Here is a 20076-nt window from a genome sequence, read left to right on the forward strand (position 1 = left end):
CTCAGCCTACAGCTTACAGTTCACACACTTCAAAAGACGTCAACACAAATTCTACGGCATGACATAATAAACCGCAAACATGTCCATAATAGATGCAGACAGCCTGAATTGACTATAAATGTGTGTGGTTGTCTCCGCGGCGTGCACAAAGAGCACGGAGGCTCGTGTGTGTGGTAAACGCCTGGATGATGATTTGTCAGGGTACAAGAACACGATTTCTTGTTTACTATGATGAATGGGCAACACTCGCACTACGCACGCCATGTTCTCTATATCTAAGCTGTCACTTTGGCTCTCCACAGCACAACCTTGCCTTCTCAACAGTGAGAGCGGTGAAGGCGACTGCAGAAGACAGTTTCAGGGTACCTGAATCATCTGTTAGCACACATGGATGCACGCATGCACACCACCCCAACATTTCACATAGTTGTACACAGCAGGAGAGGGTTTTATGCAGCAGGTAAAGTCTTTATGGTATTCAGATGGACAAAACGAAGTAACGAGGGGGAGAGGGAGAGCGGGATCTCCCCTAAGTCAATTTGAACAGCAGGCCAATGAAATTACACAGGTAGTCGTGGCCGGGCTGACAAATGAGCACAGAGACGGAGATGAAAATAAGAAGACAGGCACAGCCACCTTTTGCTTACTGACACATACTCAAGGTGTATGCAATTGTTAGTGATCACACAGAAGGCAAAAGAAAACAAATCTATATTTCACATTACATTATCACTCCCTTTCTCTCAGCTCATTCACCCATGAACACATAAGACTGCACAGAAGTCAGAAATGCATGCTTGTCATTTATAATAATGATCACATCAAGTAATATGCTTCATTTCATTAACTAGACAATATAGGACTTGATTCCGGGTTGAAAAAGATTTGGTAACGTTCTCATTTCTCAGTATAGGTATGCATTTGCACCTGTGAATGAATGTCTCCTTTTATTTATTTTTTGCCTCTTTGGTTATTTGATGCTGAGTTATTATGAAATTGTTCAGCAACCAATAATTCCTCTTATGACCCCAGGGTGAAGTTGTTTTGTTTTTACTCACCATACTTGTGTAAACCGTATGATGAAGTTAAACTGAACAGAGTTGATAAAGTGCATATAGTCTTCACGCACTCAGAAAAGTCCAACAATTACTTTAAACCCAATACAATTCATTTAAAAAAAAAAAAAAAAGCCATGCTGCTCTGTGCCACGACTGCTTCCACGACCCCAAATCTTCAGGCCTGCACTTTAAATAAACTGTGTGTAACACTTGTCACGCCAACGTCCTATTAGGTTAACCATTGTGGCAGTGGTGGTTTTACCACAGGCAGCGGTGACTTTCCTCTTCAGACATCCACAAATCCAAATATGTCTCGCAGTTTCTACTTTTTGCAAAGAAAACCAAACTATACTAAATTGACAACATACACATAAAGCTGTTGGTGGATTACAAGAACACAACATCTTTGATCACAATCATCACTTCAGCAGCAAATAAAACAACCTGAATATCATTTACCTCCACGGCTCTGTTAATGAAAGGGATCTGTGTCCCTGAGTCCAGGTCCTGGTTGATGATTAACCTGCGGGCCCACTGGCCGGCTCGCACCACACCGCTACCCTGGATAAGCACCAGCAGCTTGGACGGGTTGGACAAGGCATCTGGGCTCATGTAGATGAAACTTGTGGGTTCATCGTCCATGGCATCCACCTGAACAGTCCGGGAAAAACACAGGTTAACGCATGTTGACGTTTGGTTTCTGCTATGTCAGAGCATCACCTAATAACGCATTAATAAAATAAGCACAATTTTCCTCATGTATCTTATATGATTTCTTAAGAAACATTTTCTTTTGAAGAAATTCAACCACATCACTGGATTCCTGCCAGTCAAAGAAAAGACATAAAAATAAAACTAATGGCTTAGACCCAGTGTACATTTCTGATTAAATTTAATGTTATGAACCCTCCCAACCTCTCAGGTCATCTGGATCAAATCTGCTTTATGTTTCCAGAGTCAGAACCAAACAAACATGAGCTGCGCTTTTAGTTTTTATAATGGATCAAATATGTGAAACAAGCTCCCAGAAACCTGTAGGACAGCTCCAAGTTGTTTTAATGGCTAAATGCTTTTCTGCTGGCTGCTTCCCTTTCAGTAAATCAATCAGTTATTTTATGATGCTGTGTATCGTTTAACCATTTAACTCTTGTTCTGCATTTACTTTGCATTCTGTTTAAGTGTCATTATGACGCATGCATTATGCATTTGTTGCTGTTGATGTTTGTTAATACGTATAAAGGACTTTGAATTGCCTTGTTGCTGAATTCTGCTATAAAATAAAGCCTTGTCTTCTCTATGGGTTCTATTACTAAAGCTAATAGGCATCACTACTCCATCAACAACCAGAAAAAAATAAATCTTAGTGTCATTAAAACAGATGCAGAGTGAGGCAGGAAGTGTGCATCGGTGTTTGTGTGAGTGCATCCACACCCCATGCTTTCCTGCATCCCTCCCAAATATCCCTGGAAGAATCTCTAAGGAGACAAACACTGTCCATAAAGCCATGGGTGGCAGCTGCAAGAACTTAATCCAAACAGACAAAGAGAGCCAAGTGGGGGAGAAAATCTTACCCCTTATTCACTTGTGCTCCCTCATTCCGTCCCCCTATACTTGGCTGTGGTTAATCTTCTTAAAATCAGCGGTCACAAGTTCAATGCCACGCAGGTGGACGGACCCACCACTAACACACAAACACACGCTCACACACACGTACGCTGCATACATGCAGGCGGGTGGGCGGCAGAGCAGCATAACAGAGCAATTTTCTAGAGGAATAATGAGATAAATAGGCCAGGCAGATAAACCAGTAAAAGTGTATGGGGGCTAATGAAAGGCGCTGACTCCGGCTCAGTGATTTATGGACACTGTTAGTGGTGGAGCTAACTCTGGCATGCTTCTAAACACCAGCACTGCCTAACATCCCTATAAACGCAGTCTGAAAAATGATCACTACTTTTACAAACAGGAAAGAAAAAAAAAAAGAAAAAAGGCAAGGATGGAGAGGTAAACCGGGGCAAAAAGAGACAAACATGCTCTGAACAACAAATAAAAGGGATCAAGTGTGTGCTCTGAGCCGGGATGAGCTTGGCAAAGAATAACTCCACGATGGCAGAGTAGAAAGTCCCCTTCAGCGCAATTGAATGCAAACAGATTAAGCATCAGCATGCTGTGCCTCTGTGCCTTTGAAATGACACGTCACAATACAGTTAATTTGTTGAGGAGACACTTTTGCACAAAGGATGTGAGCGGAGGAGGGGGTGGAAAGAAAGACAGGGAGTAAGAGACAAACTGAGTGAGACAGAAAAAGAAAGACAAAGACTGATAGAGAATTGGGAGAGCTGACTCCTCACAATCCCCTGCTCTTTATTTTTTTTAAAGGACACTCAATATCATAATCACACTCTGACGCCTAAGCATTTACGTCAATTTTCATATTTAATACTCCCTTTAATCTTCAAGGGCATAAATCAAAGCGGAAAATGCCTCTTTTCACTATGGGTACTTACTGGCAGGATTGCTTTAGTCATGTTGCACTTTTTCTCCAACAGCTCATAAACAAACTGAGTGATGATCTGGAGAGAAGAAAAAAAAAAAAAGACAGAGAGCACACATGCAGTCAAACATTACATTGATTAAACAGTGTAAATGCAATTAATAATTTCCCCTCCGCTGTTGATACGGAGCCACCAAATAAAAGCCAACTAAACTCGGTGTGCATGTGTGAACAAGTAATAGCATCCACTGTCATGCTCACAAACAGAATAAAAAATACTATTGAAAAGCCTCATTCACCCTCTGGTGTGTGTGTGTGTGTGTGTGTGTGTGTGTGTGTGTGTGTGTGTGTGTGTGTGTGTGTGTGTGTGTGTGTGTGTGTGTGTGTGTGTGTGTGTGTGTGTGTGTGTGTGTGTGTGTGTGTGTGTGTGTGCGCACAAGAGCTACTTGAAAGGGTTGCGTGTGTGCGCGCGCGTGTGTGTGTGTGTGTGTGTGTGTGTGTGTGTGTGTGTGTGTGTGTGCGCGTGTGTGTGTGTGTGTGTGTGCGTGCGTGTGTGTGTATCACAGTGCAGTGAGAGCGTTGAGGTTGTAAGTGCCAGGAGAGGAAATCTCCTGTACAAGCGAAGGGCTGATGTAAGTTATGTTTATCCCCGCAGCCACAGCACTAAAGAACCTTGTATACCGAGTCATTCCAACCCCGGGCCAAGCCTTTCATGGTTCAGTGACATTAACAGCGTTCTTTTCCATTTTACTTCTTTTTTTCCCCTCTCCTTTCTTTCTTTTCTTCTCCTGCGCAGCTGACAACGATGAGAAAAAACACTTTGTGCAACAGATTTCAATTTTTGATCAGGTGTGAACGTCACAGAAGATGATGACAGTGCACACTAAAGGTGTCAGTGCTGTAGGGATGTTCCCCTCAGCTATGATAAACTCTGTGTCCCGTACATATCGTAACGGTGTTGTGTTTAGAGAATGAAGCACAGAGACAGCTGAGCAACATGTTGCCGTGCTCGGCTTGTGAACTCTCACTTCAGTTGGCTTTTGAAGCATCTGCCTTACTAAATCGGGAAACAAAATAACGGCGCTGGCGCCACTCCTACGATGCGTGTCCTCGCTGCAGTCACGCTGAACTGACCAACCCTGAACACAAACACAGATCAAAACCAGGCTGTTGAGTCTTGCAGAGGATGGTCAGATGTCATTTATGTATAATAAGCATGGACACTGCGATGTGATTTAATGAGTGTAGCTCCAAGATATTTGTTTTAAAACAATGGTGCCAATTAATCTTTAGCATTTTGAATAATCTCTCTGCCCTCCTCAATGGGAAAACTCAGTGCAAAATTGTGCTGTTCAGTCCTAAAGACTTTAAAACTGAAGGGAATTTTTTTTCAATTGTGATGTGCTTTTGTAAGTGCTCGAGCACACACACAAAAACAAACATATCTTTTGACTATGCTTTGAAATGTCAAGCTTGGGAGGATGAAATTATACACATCCCTAAATTGCACGTTTCAAACTCAATAGAATTTTTAGTGAAAATGCAACATAAGTATCCAGTTAAGCCTCCTCTGCCAGAAAAAAACATCCTCAGCCTTAAATGAAAAAGGGAATTCTCTTAATAATCACAACAGCATAATTGTATACTATTATGTGCCCGAATAAAAGTCAATGCTAACCTAATTTAGTGCTTAAAGAATTGCATGCAAGAATACCAGTAAGCCTTAGACACACATTAGTGTTATGACAACCAATCAAAGGCCAGCAGATGGATAAAATGAAATGATCGATTCCACCAGTTGACCCTGCAAGGAGCAGGAGCTGCAGGAGTCGGGGAAAACCCCACATCACCCACACCCAACCTCCTGCAGCTAATTCACTAAAATGTCAGCTGGTCTGATGAAGACTAAAATGATTTCAAGCCTCAGTATGCTAGTGTTTAATGACATCAATAAGCTTCACAGGAAATTTCATTTGCACTATGTTATTTGTTCTGTGCCTCAGGTGGCTCGAAAAGAGTCTGACATAGAATAAGAGGAAAGACTGATGGGAAACCAAAAAATAAATAAATAAATAAATAAATAACAGGCAAAAAAAAAAAAGGAATGCCTTTATTCTAATAATATATTTCACTGATACAAGGGTACTGTAGATTATGAATAATACTTTAATATAACATTTTTCATCACATCTCTGTGCTTTGGTTCACAATGTAAAGATGCAAGCGAACGAAAAAGCATTTTCTACTTTCGCAACAATGAAAAAAGGCTTCAAGCGTACATGTACGGAGATGAGCAACCTCCTTCAGTGGCAGCCTCTGAGGACTACATTTCAGCACCTGATCAGTGCAATAAGAAAGGGCTCTTTGTCACCTAATTACCAATGTGTTATTAGTGCTTTAATGAAATGCCTGCAGGAAGCAATGCTGAGTGGTTGCACTGTTGGCATCAGTCACTGGGACGAGCATGGGGAGCACATTCTGCATATAACATTAAGACAACGTCTAAAACAAGTCAAATGAAAGTTTTGCGAACATCAACAAGAGGACACTTTTTCCTTTCTGAAACTAACAAACTGATACCACTGACAAGCTATGGGTGCCGCATTAGTTTTAAAATGTCAATGTAAGCTCATATTTTCAGTGATAACAAAGTGGTTTTAATCCCACACTACATCATGTTACATCCAAGTACACAGTTTCACCTGCAGAGCAACGATCACGAGTGACAGCATAGAAAACACGTGTTTTCGCTGTAACCCATGCTCTCATGAAGAGATACGAGTGTACAATGACTGCTGGTGGTGTAAAATCAAACGGCAAACTCTTCATGACCGTGAGGGTAATGGTAGGACAATCTCAGGCCTCCTGCAGCTGAGGTCACCTCTGTGTCTGTGGTTTGTTTGTGCAGAGGAAGCATTGTGGCGATGAACCAAGAACTGGGGGGATCAAGGAGGAAGGAAGGGACTTAAGAGAAGGCTCAGTGGCAGGAAAGAAAGAAGACAAGAAGGGAGGGATGGCAAAGTTATCCCCAGGAGACGGAGTCTCTTGCCAACCCCTGCTGTAGGGAACAGCTGAGGGGAGCAGCAGTGATGGAAGCGGGGACAGGGGGGGAGAGAATACAGTGCAGTGCGTGGCCTTGATAGCAGGCCTTTAAGTGGGTGGGCTGTGACATCATTGACCGCGAGCAATCCGCTGGTCATCCCGCGCCACAACTCTTTATCCTTCACTTATATTCACCAGGCCAAGTCTTAATGAAGACCATTGGACCTGCTAGCAGACACGTTCTGAAAAAGACCTCACACGTCTCGTGTGTGTGGGTGTGTGTGCGTGTGTGTGGGTGTGTGTCTGTGTGTGTGTTTCCTCTCACTGATTGCAACAGTCATGCCTGGTTTGGCTGACTGTACCTGAGGCAAAAACGAGATGATCCTTTCCAGGTGCACACAAAACAAACGTACAGGAAGACAAACAGATGAAACATGATAGATGCAAGATGAGTCAAAGGAAGTATGAAGACAAGAGAAGGACAGGGATCAGACAATGAGCAGCCTTTCACTATGGGTCAAAAGAACAATTACGATTGGGTTGCCAAGAAGTGCAGTCAAAATGTGTAACATACTGGTGAAATATCTCTCTCTATTTCACTGGGTGGTGCTTTTCTGTGATGCAGCCACGTCTCTGAATCTCTCTTTCTGTCCCTCTTAAAACCTAAAGGACGAAGTCATTGAAGTGGGTTTTATAAAAGCCCAAAGAAATTAAAAATATAAAAAAATGTATCTCAACGTATTTGAGGAGGTAAGAGGGCCAGCCAGGAGGGTTTGAAAGTCAACAAATTACACTCACATATTTCCCAATGTTTGAAAATAACAGTGTTTTGAGAGCAGAAACAGAGAGAATAATGTCATGTTGGCAGGTGGGAGTGGTGATTCTTAATAGTATTGTCAGGAATTAGATTTTTTTTTTCAGATTCAGATGTGTATGTTAGATATGAGTTATAAATCAGACCCATGATAAACCCATGAAGCATGGACTGCCAGTTTGAAATCCTTTTGTCAGTGAGTGTGCTATAAGAACATTCCTTTATAGATAATAGATAATAAACAGACATATTATCTCACTCCAGTACATTCACTTCAATTGGAAGGTGGAGAAAAGACTCTTTGAATGGCTGTGATTGTGACCCAAATAGTTAACACAACTGATACTGTTATCATCTTAATCAAACATTTTAGAATATGCATCCGAGATCATAAAAACATGTCTGCTGTTTGTGTCAAAGCAGGTGAAAATGTGTTGTAAATTCAGTGAGTTGTTGTCACAGCTACTAGACCATGGCACTAATAAACAGCATATCAATCATGAAAAACTAATTTGAGTTATGACTATATTACAGTGTTCCTCAAACGTTATGCACATGTGCCCAGTCGGTGACTGTAAAGCTGCTTCCAAGTAAGATGGCTGAATAACCAAAAATAAATAAATAAATACAATTTGAGATGCTATGAGAAATTAGCCTCAATTTAAAGAGCTGCTTCATAAGGAGTGCAACAAAAGTGACTGAAGGATCATAAAAAGGCGGGAAAAAAGGAGGACACAAAATGTATGTTTTTGGTTGTGAGTATAAACAATTTGGGGACCTCTGCCATAGAGGATAAAACAGCCCAGGGCACAAAAGCAAATCTGATGTTTTAGCAAAGAAGTCAGAGAACACCAAACTCTAATACCAGCTCTCAGATACAGTCATGATTTATGACTTGTGTCAATTAAGTTTCAACATGATAAAAGACCAATGTCTCATTTTGAAAATAAAATATATAAATCAGTTCTTCGACTCTCCCCATGGGACAGACAATATTTTGTCCATTAGGACCTGAGCCAGGATTGGTATCCAACCATATATGAGCTCCTCATAGAAACATGTTCACATCACATCTGGCGACAAAAGGAAAAACTGTGGATGTGTTGTTTCATGTCCGAAAAGGTCAAAACCATCCCATGTGTTTTGGAAAACTGATTCATCCAGAGTCACAGTTGAAGAATGACTCTGAGGCCTGGTGGCTCATTCTCTGTAACACGAGAAACCGGTCCACATAAGTGAAACCACATGCATAAATACACCAAAGACAACAACATATCCTGTATATGCACAAACACATAGAACTCATGTACGGACGCACACACCTCTTGTCTCCCAAGTCCAGAGCCCTCTCCAAAAGCCACTTAGCCATAGAAACCGGAGAGCAAGAAGAAGCATCAAAGCTGTTTATATAATGAAACTGAAAGAGCTGCTTCGTGCCGTATCACTGACTGCACCCAGGAAAGCATTCCTTCTTCTCCAGAGAATAGAGGAAAGGAAGAAAAAGAGAAAAGAAGAAAATCCCCCCGAACAATGCAACACAACAACAGTAGCAACAACAGCAAAGCAAACTCAGAAAGAGAGAGAGAGAAAGAGAGAGAGAGAGTGCGAAAATGAGAAAAAGCATGAGGCAATAGAAAGGTTGTTTATTTTAAGTCAGCCTCGTGTTCCAACAGAAAATGTATTAAAATAGGCCCTATTGTTGTGAATGTGTGATCTGTCAGTCCGTGTGGGAAACAAAGAGAGGGAGAGAGAGGAAGAAAGAGAGAGAGAGAGAGAGGGAAGGGAGAGAGACTGCTGTAATTCCCATGAGGTCTCTGTCATTCTTCTGTCAGAGGAGAGAAGACTCTCCAGGGGAAGAGAAAGTTCTCAGACACAGACTGATAGACAGACTGTTTACACTGAGCGTAGATCTCCCTCTCCCTGCCCTCCCTGCTCGACTCATCCTAATGGCATCATAATGACCTCCTCAGGTGTTAACTGAGAAGCCAGCAGAGGGCTAATTCAAAGTAAAGTATTGTATGCCACCGTGGGTGTCAGCAGTAGCGACAGATGTCTGTGCTGTAACTACCAGCCCTCCTGTCTTTCCTCTCACCCCCCTTTCCTCCCCCCCCACCCCCCACCCCCACCCCATCCCCTGTCCAATTCCCTTTTCTTTCATCAACTGAAATCCACCTCTCCCACTCCCTGCAACCATTTTCGTCTGACTGTGCCTGCTTCCTGCTCTCAGCAGAAGCTCCAGCAGCCGTGTTTAAGTGTTTTGGGAATGGAGACGTGATGACAGTCAGTGACTCAGGGCAGACAGCTGTCATTTATAGTTCCTCTTTAGAGGGATCCCATTAGCTTTCCAACAAAATGGTTCCACAACTGTTATGTGGCCTCCTGGTGCTTTAAGTACAGTATGGAGCCCTGTCTCCAGGGTCCCCTTCACGGACAGGATGCAGCACTTCATGACTGCTCCGTGACTTTTTGTAGTTGATGTATAGCGCTCCTGTAACCAAAGATTGTAAGCCACTGCTACCCAGTGAGTATACAATAATTTAAAAAAACAACACATTTTAAATAAATTACCAATATAGCCTAATTTGTGACAGCGCTATAGTGACTCTCTAAAAAGGTGATTCAGCTGCAAGCTGTCTTGTTGAGGGTGCTGTTTAACATTAATGGTCTAAAGTAAAGTCAATACCAGGATAGCTGTCCGAGTATAAGACCTTTTATTTTGCCCAAGACGCATCTGTGTGGAGTTTACATGTTCTCATTTTGTCAATCTTCAATAATTGAAGCACCTGCTTGCAGTGACCAATCAGAGAGAGAGAGAGAGAGAGAGAGAGAGAGAGAGAGAGAGAGAGAACTGAACATTGCTTAAGAGTAATATAGTTCCTTTTCTCATTGTAAGTGAAAAGTCCTCCTCTCTGCTTTAGCATTTGAACAGACCAGAATGAGTCCGAGAAATACGAATCAATCAGAGGCAACCTTTCAATTGACCAATCACTTTGCTTGTTGGGCGTAATACAAAACCGGAAATCAGTTGTGCGTTGTGTACATGTGCCGATAATTTGCTATATTTCGGGGGAAAAAAGATAAATTCAGGCAAAATTAGATGGTGACAAATAGTGATGGCCATAATACACATATTTTAGACGGCTTTGAGCAACACGTCCGCTATTTTTTCGGGCGTCTTTTCAAAAACTGACTGTCCAATTGACGGCTGGACAGCTTGCTGCTTGAAAAACACATCCCCAGTCTATTGTACGAATAGCAGGCAGTTCATTAGTGTGTGTAGAAGCTGGCCCATTCACTAAGAAACACTGCCTACCACTCTCAATAAAAAGTCGTTTACCTAAATACCTTTTTCTTTTTCCCCACAAGTGCAAAGCAAGTAAAACACATGCACCTCAATTGAGTTAAACGCAGGGAAATCGTGTCCATGGATGGGTGAGGAGATGATGCAAAATGGTTATACTTCAGTATCACTGGGCAGCCTACCTAACAACCGTACCTACACATTTTCTGTTAATTACTTAGGTTGGATGTCTCATTGAACAGACAGGACAACAGTGAGCAGAATTGTTGACATCAGTATGAAAATGACATCGAGCCAGCGTGAGGTTGGCACCAAATGTGATACAGACATGAATAAAACCATTTCGATTCATTTGTCCACATTTGCGCATACGCAAATAATGTGCCAGAATCATTTTTGAGGAATTAAGCATTAAAATTTCAAGCACAAGCCTATTAGGTCAGACACCCCATTGAAGCTCAAACGACTCCAAAGTGCATCACTGAGGCGTTTCATTCTTCAATGTTAATTAGTGCAGCAATGTGGGGCACCATGAGTCCTTCAAATGTCAGGGGCTCTATGTAAAATCATAAGCATAAAGCATAAATAATCAAAGGGGTAATCAAACTGTGGTCATCTTAAGTGACTTTGCAGTGGACACATGACGTAGGAGTTCCCTGCATCTTCCTGTGTATGTACAGTATGTACACTACAAGGTCCAACACTTTACGACTATCAAAATCACTGCATGATGAGCAAAAAGAAGAATAAATCCAAGTTTCTGAGATATTTGTAAACAGTCAAACTCAAGAGAATTCGAGGGATTGACTGAAATAAATATCGGTTAACAAGAAGTTTACGTTGATATCTTGCACTGATTGTCCACCCGTCATAAAGATGTGCGTGACATGAAGTTTCCTACAGAAGCGACTCACTAAAAACCTCTGTGACAGAGGAAGACACTGGACGAAGTGGAATTCTTGTAAATCACACTATAATTCTCAACACATTGGGGCTTCCTCAGTGTCAGATTGTGGTCATACTAAAGTGGAGAGACCATGTTGGTCTAAAATGGTTTACAAAACCTTAATCATACCAACGGTTACAATACCTACAAAGCATCAATAGTTCAAGCTTTTTTCACTGAGACACAGAAAGGCAACTACATCACAGAAGCAGAAATTGTTAAATAAAGCCCACAGGACTCCAATCAGCAGAAGTACTGTCAAAAGAAGGCTACAGTACTCTCAACAGACAAGGAGCATCTCTAAACCACTTGTAATGGGGGGAAACAAGGCCAAACACTTGGAAAGGGCTTAACAAAATACCAGTATTTCACAGAGGGGAAACTCATAAAGAATGTGAGAATTGTGGCAGTGACAGAAGCAGATTGTCAGTAAAAAGAACACTCCTTGGCCATTAATGACAATATTCAATTTTTTTTTTCCTTCAGGAATCTTAAACAACTACAGAGTAGACCAAACACTCCCAGAAATTAATATAGTTCCACCACATTGATTTACTGTGTGCTTGGTACAGTCATACAATAGGCCACTTTTGGATCCTTTTGAAAATGTTAAATGGCGAACACACTTAGAGGTGTAGTTTTATTTTGTCTGTCTGTCTGTGTGCCATTATCAGTGACCCGCGACCGAGTGCGATTTGCCCCTGCGCCCTGCGACCCTAAAGTGCACAAAGTAGTATGGAAAATCTATAGCTGGACACGTGAAATAATCAGCATCCACTTGCAAATTTCCAGATTCCTACAATGTAAAGTGCATACACAGTGTTGGGAGGAACTTCGGGGTTCAATGTCTTGTTCAAAGACACAAATGCTTTAACAAATGGACAAGGTCAGATGTGGATAAAACGACCTGCATTATGAACTGATGGTGTATATGAACATTTCAGTTACACAAGAGCAAGGCCTTAGAAGTTGACCAAATGGTAACCACAAATACAACAACCAATATTCATAATGTGGGAACAGAGGGAGGAACAAGGAGAAAAAAGATGAGAGAGACAGAGAGAGAGAGAGAGAGAGAGAGAGAGAGAGAGAGAGAGAGAGAGAGAGAGAGAGAGAGAGAGAGAGATGGAGGGAGAGAAAGAGTGAGAGACAGCTTTCTAATTCAGCCATCTGGCTAGCTTTACTTCATTACAATATTCTGACTCTGTGTGTGTGTGTGTGTGTGTGTGTGTGTGTGTGTGTGTGTGTGTGTGTGTGTGTGTGTGTGTGTGTGTGTGTGTGTGTGTGTGTGTGTGTGTGTGTGTGTGTGTGTGTGTGTGACTGCCTTCCATTCGACAGATGCAGCCAGAGCAGAGAAGAATCCTCATTTATTAACAGCTTAATAGAGCTCCATCTGGGCCAGACCCTATGCTTGTCTTCTATCAGAGAGATTCATCAGTGAATCACAGGAATTAGACTACAACTGACACCTACACAGGCTGAGGTGACCCTGCTGCACGGTGCGGCGCAGCACGGCTACTGGAGTACAGCTGTAACACAGTCATGATGATAACGGTCAGAACCAGAGAATGTCAGTATACAAGTTATCTGCAGGGTTTTTAAAGCTTGGCTTGTATTACACTTTTGAGTTTAAATGTGAAAAAAAAGCAAATGAAAGAAAACGACACAATAAAAAATGCATTATACCAATATGGCAATTTAAAAAAAGCAGGTTTAACAGGATAAAATCTCTCAAGTCAAGGCTTAATCTCTTGACAGAGTGCTTTATAACATAATGGGACATTTCAGCTGCAGAATCCGTATTTGTCCTACTTTACCCAGAGAACCATATACAGTATCTGCCCTTTCTTAAGTGGTTGCCACAACTTCACACTACACAGAGAGGTATGACTGAGGCATCAGTAAATGAGTGGACTCTGACCAAAAAAAGGAAAACTATTATATCTCCTCAATAACCTCCCTTCCCTCAAACCAGCAAAACCAGCTTCAGTTAACAATCAGGTGCTTGATAAGTACATTAATAGCAATTTTATGCCAGAGCTTATGGTTCTGAAGAACATCATTCTCCAGTTTTATGCTTGCGATGATTTATGTCCTTTAAAAAGAAAAGAAGTTCATGGAAGCCACTCAATTTAAGCAATTTAGTTTTTGTTTTATTGACCTTTGTATCTCTTTTCACTCAGCCTGCCTTGTGTTCATCTTGAGTGAGCAACTTCATAAAAATTCAAGTGGTTAGTGCAATTTAGTCAAGGGATTGATGCATGTTTTTATTTTTTCTTTCTGTTTTACAGATACAAACAGATGCACTGAACATAATGACTGTAGTCACCCTTAATCTGTGCAGGTCGGAGTGTTTCTGTCTATTCAGCTTCTAACAAATAACCTACTCTCCTCCTGACACTCCTTTTCCTTTCTTCACTCTTTATGGACAGTAATGTCTTGCATTTTCTTTGTGTCATTTCTTTTCAACTCAAAATCTTTTAAGTTTATTTAATGACTTTAGTGCATCACTAATATGAACAGACAAAAAATTTAAACTGTCCTTCTTTTGCATGTAGAGGAATATGTCCACGGATGTGTAAACAAAGAGGACCAGAGCGGCTTCCTACAAATACCATCTCAAAGTGTCTGTACCTCACATTATAAACATATGGCTAAAAAAAACGTTTTTTCCCTGTATTTGAAAAAAATTATTCACTTTTTTTTTGTGCTCAACCCAAATTTTGTTCTCATCTCTTTCTTTCTGGTTGGAGGCCATCACACCAACATCCTCGTTCTCCGTCTTTCTATCTGTCCCTCCATTCAGACGAGGCTGAAGTGCAAATTGGACATCTGGTGCTGTGATGTGTCTGACAATACAGCCACCACCCCCCAGCCCCCTCACAAATGTGCACAGCAGACACACAAATGTGCACGTGCACACACACACGGAGCCCTCCATGCTCCTTACAGAACCGCACAGATAGATGAGGGAGGGAGACACTGAAAAGAAGAGAGCAGGGAGGGATGGACAGAGGTGAGAGAGAGAGAGAGAGAGAGAGAGAGAGAGAGAGAGAGAGAGAGAGAGAGAGAGAGAGAGAGAGAGAGAGAGAGAGAGAGAGAGAGAGAGAGAGAGAGAGAGAGAGAGAGAGAGAGAGAGAGGGAGGAATGTGATTGAACATTAGGGGGCAATGATGATGCCATTCCATTCAAACTGCCAGGGGCAAACACATGCACCCGTGTCCTTGTACCATCTCCATCTGACAAGGCGCTCGGACTGAACGTAGCCAGTTCTCAGGCTGTCTCAGGTGGCAATCTGATACAGGACATTAGTGTGTGCTGAGGAAGTTGAGCAATGTTCAAGGCTAATTCTCCAGTTAAGTCTGTTATCATGACTGACGTCAAGCAAAATTAAAAGACTGGAAAACGTTGATGGATAAACAATGCAGAGGCGAATCTGAACAGCTAGGCATTTGCATTTAAGTTGCAGAGATAAGCAAGCAAATGCAACTTGTGCAACACTTAAAGCTACACGTAAGGAGGCTGACTAAGGAGTATAACCTACTTTTACAACCAAAGGCAAACAATTCAGTAGTTGTGTCTATTTATAACGGTTCATATTTCTTACAAGCAACAACAATACATTTGTACTAGCAGAGCAGTGTGAGAGAGGTACCGTATTCATTTTCTTGAATCATCTGTGGCCTAAAAACAACAGACAGATAATATTGCTTATTCAGGTAGTGCTGCTTTCTTCTCAGCCAGTTAATCTCCTGCAGCACAACTCATACAGTATTTGCTCTCATTACATGGGCTCATATCAACAGGAATCGACAAGGCTTCTTTTTTTCCCCCTTCCTCTAAAGATGATACTTCTGTCAATTTTTTAATCACAGGATGAATAAAATTTGCATACATCTTGCTTGATGATTATTTGTTTCGCTCCTAATGTTTGCCCCCCTCAGATGCCTGAGCTCAGTTGGTTTAAATACCTGTGTGTTCTTTCGGGGGCTTCTGCTTTCCTGCTACCAAATGTTCCTTTCTACATCCTTTTAGATGCTGGAAGATAGTGACTGAGCGGGCAAAAGAAAAAGAAAAAGAAAAAGAAAAAAAAAAAAAAAGGGGGGGGGGAAAGTCTTTACTGAAGACTGACTCTCAAAGGAGCTAGTGTATACCAGCATTTGAAATAATAAAAACACACAGGTAATCCTACAAAGGAGCCATGACTTTGCTTTGAACTTCAAAGAATGCACACAACAATTAAAAGCAGCATGGTAGGGGATGCGAACAAAAAAAACAGATTACAAAAAAAACACACAAAAAAACATTTGTCTCATTATCTTAATGCATATTGTGGTAGAACAGCGGGAGTGAATTAAAGGTGAACTTTAGGCTGCTGTATGTTTTGGAAAATTGAGATGAAGTTGGACGAAGACAAAGCTTAATAAGACCATCAGAGAAGTTCTGGTGAAAAAAACCCTGTCAGCAGGATTTTAAAGCTGTGTGCAGTTTCTGGTGAGGAATGTTTACAGTGAAAATGTATAAGTGGCTTTCAATGTCAACAAACACGAATTTAGGTATTCACAGCAAGGAAACCGATAACCTACGTACCAAAAATTGTCTCTTTCAAGAGACTTTAACATTCCTTCTTAGCTACAAAGGGAAATCATCATTAGACATAGTGGAACTGAATGAATGTTTTGTACATATTTCAAATGCTGTGTAAACTGAACATATAACAATTTCCCACCAACGAAAAAGCATAAACACCTTGTTTTGGTTAGTTATTTAAATGGTATAATAATTACATGTTGATATTAACCGAATCAACATGTAAAACTGAGTGCAGCAATATCAGTGGTCAGAGAAGAAGATCAGTGAAAAATAAGACAAATGGAGCATAAACAGCCAAACTGCGGCAGCCATTCACTGGCATATCTTTATACCCCAGACTGATTCAACGTCCAGTTCAACACAAAGCCTCCATATACCAGTAAGATAGTCACATTTTGCATTATGCCATTTTTCAAAGTTACCTTCATCCTTGAATTCTTTGAAACTGTCAATTCCACAAATGTCTAAGTACCCTGCACCTCAGTGTTCAATTGCAGCCCTCGAGGTCCATTTTCCACAGTGGATTAAAACATTTTACTGGATAAGAAAAACATTCAATTATGAAAATGAATACAACTACTCAAGAAACAGATGCAGCGTTTTGGGGAATCAATACACTATCACCAAAAGCAATGTTGCAATATTTAAAAGTATTGACCTTCTCTTATACTGATAATTTGACACAACCTCCATCTTTATTACATCTTAAAAAGAATCTGTTCTTCACTGGTATCAGTGCTTTCAAATTGAATGTTCTTCCACGACAGTGCTTCTACCACAGGTAATAAAACTGATCTGTACAGGGAATTTGTATGTAAATGTCAAAAATCTGCTAAATCTTAAACCAATACAACACAATCCTTTTTTCAGATCCGATGTGTGGTAAAGGTTTGTGTGCCGCTGCCTCATAAAATAAACAACAACCATCTTATGAAACACAGGTTGACACAGGAAATAACAGACTCTGCAGCCGAGGACAAGGTTACTGATCACCGAGGTCCTGAATGCAGCCTCGAACCAACATATTGTCGCTCGGCCTGCCAGGAGAGAAAACAGTGTGTTACCTCTCCAAGAGCTTCGTAGCGTTTTTGATTCCAGCGGTGGAGATCCTCTCTGGCATTGAACACAAACGATTCACCCGTTTTTATATGTCTGAGCTGGCCATCTGTGAGTGAAAGATATAATGAGAAACAAGATGAAAAATGCACATCTGTAATAGGAGCAGACAACCTGCATATACGTTTTTTAGGAAAAAGGGTGTGTCTATTATTAAGAGTACACATGCAAGTGCGTAACATTGAGCAAACTAAGCATGTCTTCGTACTTTGTTATTGCTTACTTTGATTTTTTTTCTCTATTTTGTGTGTGCTTTTCTTTTAGCTTCCTTATTATTCCCCCACCCCCACCCCAATCTGGCAGGTACAAGGCCTGTGGATGCAGCAGCATTCTTCCAGTCACGACTCCAACAGCCTTCTGGGTAGTCTGGCAGGCCAGAGCTGGACAGCTGGTATGGTAAAAATTCTCTTTCCCTCTCTGTCTCTTCACTCGTCTAAAAGCCTCTCTGCCTCCTCTTTAACTGTGGCCATCTCTTGCTCTCCCCTCCCTCTCCTTCCTTGTTCGGTCTGGCGGCAGGCCACAGTTCTGTCCCTGCCTTTTCCACCTGAAATCTCCAAGAGCAAAGACTGAAGGGGGTGTGGGAAAGGTTCTCAGCCTGTTATTTGTGTGGGTGAGAGGGAAGAGGGAAAGGTGGGCTGGCACACATTAGCCACGACAACTGCTCCTTGTAATTCCTTTGAGGATGCTGTCTGGGCATCAGCCAATCACCCTAACCAGCACAGCTTACACACACACACACACAGACACACACACACACACACACACACATCAACAACTCCAGCCAGGAGAGGACCAGTTGTGAGCAAGCAGTCGTTGACACAAAGCTTGAATACGGTGAGCTTCTGTGAAGGTTGTTACACGGGAGCTAAACTGCCATTACAGGCTACAAGAATGAACACAAGGTATCAGAAACATTAGAAAAATAATGAAGTCATTTGTTGTAATTCAGAGAAAGTACAGGAACTTTCAAAAGATTCGGGATTCATTCCACACGGTGCAGTCATAACAGAGCAGAGCAGTGTTTCGACAGGGCCCTTGTATTTTAAGCAATTATCCTTGTAGGGTTATGAAAGCCACTACATTAGCAATAAGACCATCGATCGTACCCTCGACACTGCAACACAATAAAACTCTAAACAGTGTTAAATTTAATTATGACCTTTATGACTGTAAAATCTGTAAGAGCTAAACCACGAAAAAAGTACACATACTTAACCCAAATAGCCAGAGGGCTCTCATACTTTCTCAATTATTGCACAATGTGAGAAAACCCATCTAAGATATAAATAAATATAATATCTTTGCAGGATAAAAGAAAGCATGAGCTTTTTTTATTTATTCTTTTCCTTCTAAATTGCAACCATTTGCACACCTCTATCAACATGATGAATCCTGCATTGCTCCCTCACTGTGTATTACAGCATTCACTTTCATGGTTGGCTGTTAGACAACATGTTACCCAGAATATAGTCTTGGTATCATGTTGCATTAAAAAAAATACATTCGTGCCTGAGAGGGAGCTCAAGAGACAAGTGAGAAGTTAGGGGAAAGCAGTGCACATGAAAACTACCTTGAATAAAATCAATTATGCATTCATGGAGAGGTGAGGATCTAAACATTACTGCCTAAGAGAGGAAAGAGAGGAGCTATAATGAAATCCTACTGTAGGAAAGTGGCGTGTGTGTGTGTGTGTGTGTGTGTGTGTGTGTGTGTGTGTGTGTGTGCGTGTGTGTGTGTGCGTGCGTGCATGCGTGCGTGCGGACTGGGGGGGTGATCAGCTCCTCAGTCTCCCCCAACACAACCTCTCAAAGGAATAACATTTTCTCAACTTTTCTTCTCTTTTTCTGTCATAATTAGCATTCTGCTCTCAATTTGGCCGCTTAATTAGGTGTACATAACCTTGGATTTCCAGTAATGGAAAACCGGAGGGCTCGCGAGATGAAGCCATCATCTTCAGTGATTAAGATACCTGCAAACTATTGTACACAGCCTCTTCTGTATTCACATCATTACATGGTCAAATTAACATTTTTGTTCCACCTGTCTTGGGCTAAGGTAGCCGGGGTGTAGCTATAGAAATGCCTGCAAGCCACAGCGACTGAGGAGACATACTAGAGACTTTGCCTGAGGGCCATCGTGGCTTTGATAGAAATGCTCCCCTTCAAAAACAGGCCTGAGTGGAAACTGACAAGACATACAGATTGGTTGGAGTGTGTATCTGTCTGTGTGTGGCGGTGTGGTGGAGGACTTAAACGGGACAGAAAATAGAGAAATATGGAGAGATGGGGAGAAAAGGGATGAGGAGAGACTGAATCGTGTGGAAGAGGAGATGGAGGATCTCTGAATGTGTTCCTGCCTCCATGGTAGACTGAACTGGGACTCGAAGGTGGGGAAGAGTGGTCGGCGGGTACTGGCATATATAAGGACGGGGGTGGCGGTGTGTGTGTGTGTGTGGGGGGGGGGGGGGGGGTCTCTGTGTCTCTGTTCTTAGGCACAGGGAGGTTATGCAAATGCTCCGTCAGGCAGAGGGCAAGGCTGAGTAGGTTACTGACGGGCCGTAGAGTACACAACATGTCCCCCACTCAGCCAGCCAGACAGCCAGTAAAGACACTGACAGAGAACAGGGGTGGGCGGGTGGGTGGTGGTGGTGGTGGTGGTGGTGGTCGGGCGGGGGGTGAGGGGGGGAGAAACTACAGGGGAATACTAAGAGCC

General features: G+C 41.9%; 1 protein-coding gene across 1 annotated transcript in view; it reads right to left on the minus strand.

Annotated features, from left to right (window-relative positions):
* The window catches only part of arb2a (ARB2 cotranscriptional regulator A), a 153775-nt gene that overhangs the window by 128851 nt on the left and 4848 nt on the right, over positions 1 to 20076 (minus strand). The window contains exons 4-6 of the mRNA XM_080499527.1: positions 17313 to 17413; positions 3566 to 3631; positions 1518 to 1709 (exon numbers count right to left, since the gene is read on the minus strand). Coding sequence (XP_080355653.1) covers positions 1518 to 1709; positions 3566 to 3631; positions 17313 to 17413 — 359 coding nt within the window. The remainder of the gene's footprint in view (positions 1 to 1517; positions 1710 to 3565; positions 3632 to 17312; positions 17414 to 20076) is intronic.

Source organism: Blennius ocellaris (genome assembly GCF_963422515.1).
Source record: "Blennius ocellaris genome assembly, chromosome: 7".
NCBI classification, from domain to species: domain Eukaryota; kingdom Metazoa; phylum Chordata; class Actinopteri; order Blenniiformes; family Blenniidae; genus Blennius; species Blennius ocellaris.